This window comes from Macrobrachium nipponense, chromosome 25 (assembly GCF_015104395.2).
Source record: "Macrobrachium nipponense isolate FS-2020 chromosome 25, ASM1510439v2, whole genome shotgun sequence".
NCBI classification, from domain to species: domain Eukaryota; kingdom Metazoa; phylum Arthropoda; class Malacostraca; order Decapoda; family Palaemonidae; genus Macrobrachium; species Macrobrachium nipponense.
Window position 1 is genome coordinate 20,446,810 of NC_087214.1, and position 12,929 is coordinate 20,459,738.

The 12,929-nt window shown below is 38.1% G+C and overlaps 1 protein-coding gene across 1 annotated transcript in view; it reads left to right on the plus strand.

Moving 5' to 3' along the window:
- Positions 1–9,001, plus strand: part of LOC135199011 (uncharacterized) — a 193,612-nt gene extending 184,611 nt beyond the window's left edge. Inside the window, exons 3-4 of the mRNA XM_064226926.1 lie at positions 7,080–7,274; positions 8,989–9,001. Coding sequence (XP_064082996.1) covers positions 7,080–7,274; positions 8,989–9,001 — 208 coding nt within the window. The remainder of the gene's footprint in view (positions 1–7,079; positions 7,275–8,988) is intronic.
- The last annotated feature ends 3,928 nt before the right edge of the window (positions 9,002–12,929 follow it).

A 12,929-nucleotide genomic window follows, 5' to 3' on the forward strand; every position in this document is an offset into this window, starting at 1 on the left:
TTCTCCGTCAGCCCTCTTCAGTAAGTAACTGTTTAAATGCTTGTAACAACCTTCAGCCTTATTATTAGCGGAAAGACTAATCAAAATGAAATTTCATATTTATATGCACAGACTCAATATCAAAAAGATAATTTTATATTATACATTATTAATATTATCATCTCTTTATTATTTTATAAAATTACAAGTTTTTAACTTCTCTCGATACGGAGCTAAACAGTTTGAACACCCCTGGTCCAGTTGTTATCAACGTATCCAAGATCTATCCACACCAGCAAGGAACCCCAGGATCGATCTCAAGAGGGAGAAAAGATTTCCTGAAAAATCAATTAAGCCTTAGTGAATTTATAACAAACCACAGAACTATTTCATCTTGACTTTGGAAAAGAGACTTTGTTATCCTTTTTTGTACATTCTTTTGTTTTTACTCTTCTGTGTCTGTTGTTTCTCTCTTATTTGGTGTTGTGTTATGGTACTCTGAAAAAAAATGCCTTTTAATTTTCCACCTTTGTGGATAACAGCTTAGTCTCGTGCCAGAGTCCATTACTGAACTTCAAGTTGATGAAACAAATTATGAACTGTGAACAAAAGATTGTGAATTTCGCGTAAGCAAATGTATCTGTTTTGAGTGTCTGTCGTTAAAATACAGATAAAATTAAATACATCATTCCATAACGATAGAGAGGAAATATAAGGTGGAGACTTCGGAATGGAAAATTGAAAGGGAAACTGAGAGTAGAAAGGTCTGAAAGACGTAACAGGAGGAAAACCTTTTGCAGCTGAATGAGCTCTATGGACAACTGCCAAGAGAAGGTTGAGCAAACTAAGATAGAATGAAGAGAACATGAACGGAGGTAGACTAAAATGAATGAAAGGGGTTGCAGCAGCTAGGGGCCATGGAAGGGACGCTGGAAAGAACCGTCTTTAAGTAATGCCTACAGTGCACCGCGTGAGGTGTACTGACGGTACTAACCTTCTACGGGATGGTGATGACTTTGGTCACCATAGAATAACCATAGTGAGAAACGTTATGTTCACAAACGTAAGTGAGCGGGAAACGTTTAAATATTAGAAAGTTGACATCAATAAAAACATGACATTTAAAGCAATTTTAGTATTAGTCTCTATAGAGAACACATTCAAGGCCTCTTATCAGCGACAGCCGTCAAATTCGGACCAGATTTTCCTGAACTCACAACAGACTCTGCTGTCCCTTGAGGACGGCAATGGGTCACAATACGTCCCACAGTTGGACTCGGGAGATTCAACTTCAATGATCTAATTCACTGGACAACATTGACCTTTTTCCTTCTATGGCTGTTAAATTCATTCGCGACTTATCAAACTGTTTACAAGATTCAACATAAAATTTCAGTAAGAACATTCTAAAAAGGAAATTACAAAGATAAAACATTACTAAAGGGAAGAGAGAGAGAGAGAGAGAGAGAGAGAGAGAGAGAATAACACATAACAACAGAGCAATATATCTGCAACACATTTTCTGTCAACTTCCTCCTGATTCGCCAGAAGAGACCAGAGAACAGAAGAGGTCCACTTCCAGCAATCAAGTCAAGAACTGAGGCCTTCAATTGCATAGGCAGAGTCACTCAACATCCAGACCTCTCATCGGCATTTGCTTCAGACAATCAGCTCTATTCTCTAGGTGACAATGGCCAGTTCAGTGCTCGGATGGGTGACCACACTGAATATCACATTCTGATTGCAATCACAAACAGCTGACAACAAGTCAGCAACTGTAGGTGGAGAATGACTCTTGGCCAAATGCTGGTAATTGTATGGATAGTCAACAAGTTGTTAATTTGTGGTGTACATGTTTATGACATATGTGTTATAAGAAGAAGTTGTCAACTTGTACTCATCATGTTTGGGACATGTATGTGGTAAGGTACCAATATGTTTATGGCAAGCTGAATTGCATTTCGGATGTACCCTAACTCTTAAAATAAAAAAAAGCAGAATCAATATTGGGGAGGAAAATGTAGGAGCGATCTGCAATCGGGTTGACAAAGTGACGGCCATTATAATATTGACAAAATGTCCCATCAACCCTGATGCTTCTTCCTTTGTCGGTAATTTGTGGCCGAAGGGAATCCGATGTCCTTAGACAAATCTCGGGTCACTTCTGCTTTGTGTGTTGACCTCCTCCCTCTCATTTTGGTCGAAGGAATGCGTCTACCATCATTCCATTCGGTTTCCTTTGTGGAATGGTTTGTGTCAGTCGTTTTTCACCACAAAAGAATGAATGGGTAATTTGTAAATCACATTTGACAACGGCTACTTATTCTCACAGGCTGGAACATTTCATGGGTTACAATTTTGGAAATAATCGAGTACTGAAAATGAAATTGTTATAAAAAGTGCAAAGTGAAATCACAACGCATTATGGAGAAGTTAAAACCATTAAACGAGAAGCATTTAAACTGATATAAAAAACAAAATCATGATAAGTCTTCGGGAGATTAAGTAAAATGAAGTTTTATCATCGACAAAGTTTACATCAAACAACTTGACTGGTGATTTTAACTTTAACGGAAATACTTTGAACGTAGGACCCTAACATTGAGAATTCCTCTCTCTCTCTAACTTGGAGAATTCATATCCCCCCCCCTCTCTCTCTCTCTCTCTCTCCCCTTCTGAAACTACATCCCAGAATATTGTGTTACTATTTTTCCACCATTTTAACATTCTTGTTTAATTTTTCATAATTTTCGTTCTATCCTTCCAGTCATTAACCTGTTAACATCTCAGCCACTTCCCCTGACCTTCCAATCAAGCCCAGACTCAAATTACACATGATTTTCTTACTGAAAGTTCCACAATTTTCCTCCCGAGATCTTCACGCGAAGACAACTCTCTCTCAATCATTTTCACTCGATGTCCCTTTCCCCAACAATGGCTTCATAAGGATTCTCACTTCACCGGTTCATCTCTGGTCCGGAAGGAATCATCCTAACAGGATTTTTATTCCTTATGGAACTCAGTCTAAGTTACTTTACCGGTTGAAAACCTCCCAGATTTCTTTGTCAATTTTTACTAAACCCTTTTAAGAAAAATGTACAGTATTGCTATTTACAAAAGACAACGCAATATATTGCGGTGATGTACATTGTACATTTATGTCCGTAACAGTTACTACTCAAGAGGTTATTACCTTCTGTAAAATTTCCATTTAATTATTTATTTTTGTGAAGCCTTGCAGCCTTTTTCTAAATTAACAGCAATACATTTACAAAAGACAACACAATATATTGTGTTGATGTAAAGTGTAAATTAACCTCCGACAGAGCTTCTACTCAAAAGGTACTTCAGCCTCTTATTCTTTTCTGTCGGTTTGTGAAGTCTGAGTACTACTCCATTACAGACAAAATTAACATAAATACTATTTAAATAAACATAATATTATTGTGTTGTTGTAAATTGTAAACGAACGTCCAACACAGCATTAATCTGATAGAACACTTTCATCTAACGTAAAAAAAAATGATTAAAATGAAGATTGATGAGCTCTCTAATTCAACTTGTTCTTGCTCAGTCTGTTTCATCAATTACACAAGCGCGTGCGCGCACACACACACACCAGAAGTTGAATTATAATCGTGAAAGAAATATGTAACCATTTGGAGAACAGACGCGATTAGCCAGAGTTGTTCAAATGAACAATCTATTTGTAAAAGGTAATTTCTCTACTAGAACTAATTCCTACACAACACTTTTTTTTAAAACCAATAAACTAAACAGAAAGTGATGCTCAATGGATTCGTAATAATCATAAAAATATGTTTGTCCTAGGTAAACCGTAGCTCTCCCACAGGACCATACTCAAAAGGAAGATTTATCATGTCTATTCATAAAGAACATTTAGCGACAATGTCAGTTTCTGAATTAAAAAATGTGTTAGGATATACAATTCCTGTGTCCACATTTGTGGCAAATCGTAGGCATTCCTTAAGGTTATTTGCAGCGTCCCTTCGGTCCCCTAATGGACCTGAATTGTTACTATAATTATTAGTATTACGTTTCTTTTTACTTGACCTCCATTCCCGTCTCCTTTCTTCCATCTTGCTGTCCAACGCCTCTACCTTTCATTTCATAATGTAACTGATGGGATTTCTCCCAGTTCCACCTTCAGATCTGGATCTCCTCATCTTGCTGTCCAACCACTCCAACTCAATCATTTCACTGTCTCAAGTCCTGAATGGCTTCATGTGCTGGGCTTGACAGCCTGAATTTCATAAGCAAATCAATCTCTCACAACGTTCCCAAACTGAAACAAGATGGAATTATTATTATTATTATTATTATTATTATTATTATTATTATTATTATTATTATTATTATTATATGACATACGCAATAATAAATATAAAAAATAACGAAAATGGCAATGAGAAAAAGGTGGAAAAGGAGAGAGAGAGTGAGAGAGAGAGAGCACCATCTCTGACCAACGCATTCTGAGGACAACCTCAAAGGTCCCTCCTCCTCTCTCTTTCCTCTCCCTTTCAAGTGATTCGAAGGCCTCGGGACGACCCTTGTCCTTCGGAGGATTTTTTTGGGGGGCCACTTGATGAAATGGGGTTGAGGTGGCGGGGGTGTGGGGGGGGGGGGGGGGGGGAGAGGACGGTGAAGGGAGACGCATTTCAGGTCCGGCCAATAACCCGAAATTTGAATTTTACTTGTGCCTCGAGGGAAAGGTGTTCTCTCTCTCTCTCCCCCTGGGGAGAACAAATCGGCCGAGAGAAGAGACACCAAGAATCAGTTTCGGGAACACGATTTGAATTCCGAGAGAATCCCAGGAAGAGCTTCTCATCCTTCCTTCTTCCGGGGATTTAAATCCGAATCCCGTTCCTCTCTCTCTCTCTCTCTCCTCAACCGTGTCGAGAGTCACCACCTAACTATCATCTCAACCCTCTTCCTCCTTCCTGGAAGCCCATCTTCATGGAAAAAATTTTCTATTTCAATTTTTTTTATTAAAAGTTGTTGTGAATCAAACACTTGCTTGCCTTGAATAAGAATTGTATATTTAATTTCAATTTCTTTTTCCTTTTGGAAAATTTGTTCAATTTATTTTTTCTATTATTATCATTAAACGTTGTTGCCAACCAAACATGATAAATTGCCTTCAACAATAAGTTTTTATTTAATTTCAGTTTGTTTATCGGAATGTCTTCTGAACAACAACTGGCCCAGTAACACCTCAACTCAACGGACCCCAACTTAGCAGACTTCTGTACTTAACCTCTACCGAACTATGGTTCATTTTCCCTCTGCTCCCATTTTAGACGCGATACATGTGTATAAAGTAAAGGTCAGTTCAGGTTAGCTATAACGTATCAAGAAAATATCCAAGTGCAGTTTATAATCTCGGGTCTTCGTCACTTAATGAACGAACCTCGTTACTTATGGAAGAAGCCGAACGAAGCCCCAAAGTGTCTGCTAAGGACGATTTTGTTCTGGAGAAAATTAGAAACAGAATAACAACGACTGACAACGCGTTTCCTTACGACTTTGCACCTATAAATGAATTAAAGTTAGAGAGAGAGAGAGAGAGAGAATCAAAACCAAAAAACGATAATTTATCTCGTCCTCTTCTTCACTCGTTCTATCAGTTATGAAATTCCAAAAGTTGGTTTAATCAAATATCAAAGGACTTACTTTCTTCTGCTTCCTCTGCCCCTCGACGCTTCGCCCCCTGGGGGAGAATTTCTGAAGTAACTTTCTGTGTGTGTGTGTGTGTGTGTGTGTATGTGTGTGAAAGAGCTCTTCACGTAGAATCTTTCTTCTAAGTTCCACAACAAGTCGTTTTTCAATTAAAATTTTATTTTTCGGACCAATTTCCAGGAGGAACTTTGCTTCTGATTCCAAAGAAAACTTCATCCAACCTACTTACATAGAGATCAAGGAGACAATACTACAAACGGGTCTTTCTACAAAGCTTCTGTAGTATCCGTAAAGAATCTGTATCTTAAGGCCTTGGTCCACACTAGCGGGCATGCACGTCGGGCACTTCCAGCTGTTCGTATTTTCTGTCGCTTCTAAAGCAGTGTTACCAGACATTAGCATCATTCTGGCACCATACTCGGTCGGTCAGTATAGTGGAACGGGTTATGGAAACAGTGTTTGGTCGTCAGGCAGCGCCCGCTAGTGTGGACAGGGCTGTACAGAACCTACTGTAGCCTCTAAAAATGAAACCACAAGATTCAACTTCGAGGAACGATAGATCTAAACCTGAAGCTTCTCCCTTATTCGTGAGTTTGTTGTGATTTCTTCATTGACGAAACTGACGCATCAAGCCAACCACTGGGTGGGCCAATCAGCGCTTAAATAAGGGAGTAAAAAGAGGGAGTTAGAGCAGCTGGAAAGCAACACAAAGAGATCCAGATAACGAAGGAGATGAAGAAGTGGAGGGATATCAAGGTGGAATTGGAAGAAAACCCTACAGTTGCACTAAGAGGGAACCGTCAAAGAGGTTGGACAGCAATCCTGAAGAAAGGAAGCGGGAATGGTGTTTGGTGTTTTTTTTTTTTTTTTTTTTTTACGTTGCATGGAACCAGTGGTTATTCAGCAACGGGACCAACGGCTTTACGTGACTTCCGAACCACGTCGAGAGTGACCTTCTATCACCAGAAATACACATCTCTAACCCCTCAGTTGAATGCCCGGAAATCGAACTCGCGGCCACCGAGGTGGCAGGCCAAGACCATACTGATCACGCCACTGAGGCGCTCAGGAAGCGGGAATGGAAGTATAAAGTAAAATGCTAAAAAAACGTGGCGTGTAGCCAGGGGCTGAAGGAACGCTACAAAAAACCTTATTAGTAGTGCCTCCAGTGCACCGCGTGAAGACCACTGATGGCACTAGGCACCTAAGTGGATCCTAGAATGGGTAAAACTATAATTCATAACCGCTGTCATTATACGACGCCACAAATTCTGACAATTTTCTTTAAAAAATAAATAACTTCATAAAAACAAAGCAGTTTCCTGAGAAAATATATCCGAAGCGTCTCTTTCAATCTGATCTCATCGCTGGGAATCCTATTTTGATTTTTGGTCTCTCAGTTCCAGAAAGACTTCTAAGATATTCACGAAGGCTGACTCCGATCAGGTGGAGAGCTTGAAGGAGGAAGATAAGAATTCACTGAAGACTGAGGAGGAGGAGGAAGAAGATAAGAAGAAGAAGAAGAAGAAGAAGAAGAAGAAGAAGAGAAGAAAGAGAATATTTGGTGTCAAGGGAGGCGAGATAAAAAAACTCTGGTTTGAAAGTTTGGTTTGGAAAAAAATGGGACTGATAATAAAGTTCCTTTTTTTTTATTTTGCCTTCTTCAAGAAGGTGACGAATAAATCTTTTAAGTGAGGAAATTACTGGAGAGAGAGAGAGAGAGAGAGAGAGAGAGAAATGATATTTCCTTATTATTTCTTTCCCTTAATAGAAAAACAACACCTGGAATTCATACTAAATGAGCAGCCTCTCCGCCATTGATTCATCTGTTAATTTTTGTGGCCCTAAATCATTTCCCTTCCTTTTTCTTCAGACACATACCACACACACACACACACATAGTATATATATATATATATATATATATATATATATATATATATATATATATATATATATATATATGTATATGTATATATATATATATATGTATATATATATGTATTTTTTTTCTTCTTTTTTTTTCCCTACTGAGAGGAATGCTAAAGAGTAAATCCGTATGACGACGCGTTTTTTGATAAGAGATAAATGAGGAAATAAGACGTTATAGACGGTGGAATATTTTACACAACTTCCTCCTCAGAGAGAGAGAGAGAGAGAGAGTTATGAGTTATTCAAGAGAGGCAAAATGTCTTTCTTTATTCCAAGCTCTGTCAAGCAGGATAATCAGTCTAAAGGTGAGTTCAAACCACAGTAGAACATGTCATACACAAGTCGAGTACTTGTCGCATACATATCATAAACAGGTTGAAAGCAAGTTGACAAATGTCATAATTTTCTGTTGGCAACTTACTGAAGACATATCACAAGTAAGTTGTCAACAATTCAACAACTGTCATTGAAGAAGAAATGTTTAACAAGTGATGGAACACTGGTTAGCACTACAATTCAGTCACTGACTTATCTGCAACATGTTCGTGATTTGTGTGTCATAAGTTGCCGACACGTTCTTCTGACCCGGTTTACTGCAGTTTGGATGCAACTTAGAGGACCGGAGAGCAAGACAAGGCCTACATAAAACAAGAACTTCCTTCAAGACCTGTTTGTGTAGACGAGTCAGCACAACACACACAGAGGAGTCGACATAGACGGAAAGACGCAAACACAAACGGATACACACACAAACACACACACACACATACACACAAAGGTTTCATCTTCCCTCAACCTGCATCGAAACCAGAGAAAGTAAGAGCTACTTTCTATTTCCCTTCGTTGTTTATTTTCGATCGAATTCCCCGAGACTTACAATCTCCTCCTCCTCCACTTCTTTTTGGCTGAGAGGCATGACGTCACTTCCGGGAGAATCGAGCTCACATGCAGAGCCTCTTAATTGAAAGGAGATTCCCGAAGACTAAAGGAAGAAGCATCTTGATAAAAGGGGCAAATTGTAAGACAACTCGACTGACAAAAGAGGGAGAAGCGGAAGAGAGAAGAAACGAAGAGGCAAAAGAGAGAATGAATCTTCCCCGTCAGAGAAAAGATCGGTGGCTGGCAAATATTTTCTTTCAGATACAACACGGGACCGAAAAAACAAGGAACGTTGTTACAGTGCGTAGGCCTATCAATGGGTGAGTGAGAGAGAGAGAGAGAGAGAGAGAGAGAGAGAGAGAGAGAGAGCACATACAAAAAAGACAGTCAACATCACTTAACCTATGTTTTGAAAAAAACAGGATCTGAGTGTAGCATGCAGTGGTCAGACAGGGTTGTGAAAAAAAGTTTTTTTTTCATTTCTTGTTTTTTTTGCAGGAAAAAAACATAATTTTCGTGTTTTTTTCGTTTTTTTCCTTTTCCCCCAATTTTTCATGTTCTGGACCTTTCTGGTGATCCTGTTAATACTTATTATGGACATGTGATATTTTTTAAGACTTCCACCTTCCTTCGAGACTAGAGGAATTATCAAAATAATGATATTGAGGGTAAAAATGCTTCTTTAATTGATAATTAGATCCTGAGATTTATGAAGTATTACTAAGAATTTCACTTACAGTCTCAAAATATAATGGTATTTTTAATAGCTATCTGAGTATGATAATATTTGCTTTTCTTTATAGTTGAATTTTGATGAAAAACATTTTTCTTTTGAGATCAAAACGTGAAACAATGAAATAGCCCTATGAAATTAAATGAAGAAAATTTAAATAAAACATGCTCTTGAAGTTACAGCACAGAGATAGGTTTTATAGATATAATGTGACCATTTTAATATAGCCTAAAGGGCCTAAAATAAAAATGATAATTTTTGTCATTCAATGAAATCTGAACATGAAGCATTTAAAATAAGGGTATCTACTCATAAAAAGTTTTCCTAAATCTTTGAATTTTTTATGGATGTCATTTTTATAAGAAGCTATAAAGAACAAAAGCAAGACCTTCATTAGATGCTTCAGCCATGAAAAGAAATACATATATACTGTATACATTTCTACAGAAAAAGAGACACTCAACTGAAAATGCTCTTTGAAATCACACTGCTAATATAATCTAAAAAAAAAAATCCATTTCGCCAATACTGACAACTTTTTCAATTATTGATAAAAAAGAAACGCTGAGCCTGCATCTCTTTCACAAAACTTAAACGAAAGGTACAGACAGTTTACACTGAAACAAAACATTAACTTTGGCCCAAAATTATGAATGAAATTGCCTCCCAAAAAGGTTAAACTTTCAAGTCTGAATCGGTATCATTGCCAAAGGAGTGATCTCTGTAGATCGGAACCTAAATCTTCCTCCGAGTCTTCTGAAGAATAATCCTGGAGTGAAGATTTATCCTTTAAGCTTGATGCAGAGGAGCATCTTGATGATGATGGCTTTTCTTTTTGTGAAAGGGGAGCATCTGCTAATATTGATGGCTGTGAGTAGAAGTTCGATGAAGTTTTTCATCTAATGTCAAATGATGAGCGACATATACAAGTTTGGCAGCCCTATCTGTTGATGGACGGTTGCGATCAGAGGAATGGGTATGCAAGTGGCGACTGAATGACCGTTCAACCGAGGCACTGGTTGGGGGCAAATTTAATATTCCAGCAGCCACTTTTGAAAGTTGTGTGTGGCTGCACATACCATTCCACCATGAGGTAGGACTACACTGGTCCATACCTTGCCAGATAAAGGGTTTACTAAATAATTTTTCCTTTGCCCTAAACTCGGCTGTCTCCCAAGACCTTTTCCTATCTATACTTGGCATCCTTACAGCTACTTCATATGCTAATTCGATCGCATCAAGTGCCTCTTCATCTCTTATGTGACATCCTCTATAACGGGGGTCCAATAAGTTAGCAGCCAGGTGAACTTTCTGTACAAGCCACTCTCGTCTCTTGGAGACAACTTCTTTAAGGTGAGATTCCTCACTTCGGAGGACTGGAGAGTTTGGCAACTGCTCATCAAAGGAACTTTGCAAATCATGAAAAACATTCATTACAATTGAAAGATACTAATCATCGCCTTCAGTCATAGTTATTGCAATTGCTACTGGTTTTAGTAACTGAAGACATCCTGCAATCTTGTCCCAGAAAACTTCTGAGGGTAGAGTCATTATCCTTTGCACTCTTTTCTAACCCTTTCTTAGCCTCCTCATCAGTTGCCAACTTCTGTGGTGTCTGCTTTTCTTGAATTGACTGCATGCAGTGAATGACCGACCCCCATCTAGTTTTCACAGGGAGCTTCAGAGAAGTTTTGGCCTCATTTCCTTCACTTTGCTATTTCCTAAATATGGCCAAGAGTTTTTGACTATTCTTAATGTGCTTTACAAGATTAGTACATTCCTTTTGTATCGACTCAATAGATTTTGCTTTCATATCATCTGTGAACATTAGATAAAGTGTATAGGCAAGACAGCCATATGTTTGGTATGTGAGGGAATTCCTCTCGTATTACTACCCAGGCTTTCTTCATGTTTGCTGCGTTATCAGTACAAACTCCCCACACCTTCATTGGGCCCACTTCCTCCACGACTGATTTAATGATCTGGCGAAAATATTCCCCAGTGTGACTTTCAGCACCTGTTGAAATGCTTCTCCAAAATATTGGAGTAAGAACTGTTACCATTATGTTGATGATCCCCTCATTTCTGTAATAAGAATCTTGGTCATTTAATAAATATTTCTATAGAGAATAAATCCCAGTACCTATCAGCGTACCTGGAAATGTAACCAATTATCAACCATACTCTATACAGCAATGTTCTCAGGCTTTATCATTTCATAGAATTGCACCTAACAGGTGTTATCTAAGGTCTTTGCAGTATCCCTTTGGCCCCGAGCTGCAACAATAATTGTCCTGCCACTATTACCTCAGTCTGTTTGCTTTCTTTAATATTGCTATTCACTCTCTCTGGCTTATTCTTCACTCCAAAGCGGTGAATGGCCTTTGCTGCCCCAGTGTTTGGCTTAAAACCTAAATTCTTTAATGCAATTCAATCCCCTGGACCTGGCCACATCCAACCCAATGTGTTTGATAGACTTTCTGCTCTGAGTTCAGAGACTGGTATAGAGCATTGCTTATTTGCTATAGACTTAATAATTGCTTACCTTTACAGCTAAGCTGGTGGGTGCTGGATTGCTGGTACTTTGTCTACTGTATTATATGTCAGATCTTAATAAAACTGAGCAATTTGCTGCCAATATTCATTACCAAGGCTCCTACTATCTTCACTGTAAATAAGGTTAAACATTAATTACCTAATATTTATCAAACCATCTAAAAGTACTGCTACACTCTGGGATGATGCTACTGCTTCTTTGGCATTGGAGAGACAATCTTAATAGATATTCTCTGGCAGCGTGTTTGACAACTGATCCCTACTTGGTATTTTAAATGATGACCGCAAAACAGCAACAACGTCCTGCCAGTGCTTATTTACTACTAGTCTCGTGGAGAACATGATGAAAATATGGCTTTTGCTAGCAGTGTCCGAGCTTGTTTCTTTAATGTAAAAAGAGAGAGAAAAAATTATTATACATGAATCAAAGTGTTCCACTAATGTTTCCAATGTTCTATATGAACAGATGAGTTTATTCAATAAACACTGCAAATTTTGACAACAATGATGAAGTGAAAGGATGACTTTAAATAATTGAATTTGAATAAAATACTCACCTTTTGAGGCTCAGACATTTGGTCCATGTACTGGAATATTTTAATTTTCTGTTGAGTAAACATTGTTTTGGTCGTTTGTGACTTTTTCTTTTCCAATTTGGAAGAAGCTAATGGACTTTGGCTTCTTTTATCTTGAGATGTTGTTTTGAAGTACTGTGTAATTGATCCAGACTTTTTAACTTCCTTTGGAGGCGAAGAAGAGGTTTCTGTCTCTTCAGGTTCATCTAAATTCTCTTGGAACTCTTGTGCTGCAAATGTCTCTGCACTGCTTTTGGGATCTAATTTCATCTCCGTAAAATACTTATACTTTATATTATCATCACATTTCTTACACTTAGCGATGTGTTTTTCCACACGAGTGCCATTTTCAGCTACTTCTTCATCACAAATAGACATTTCACACAGGGCCCTTTTTTAGTAGTACTTGTCACTTCCTTGAAAAGGCTAGTTACACTAGTTTGTGTGCGTGGCATATTGTAGTGGTATTTGGTCAGATATTTATGACACTTAAGGAATATATTGTAAACTGGTTAATACAATAAATACAACTGACCATAAAGGAGATATCCAAAAAAGAAGTGAATATTGGAATT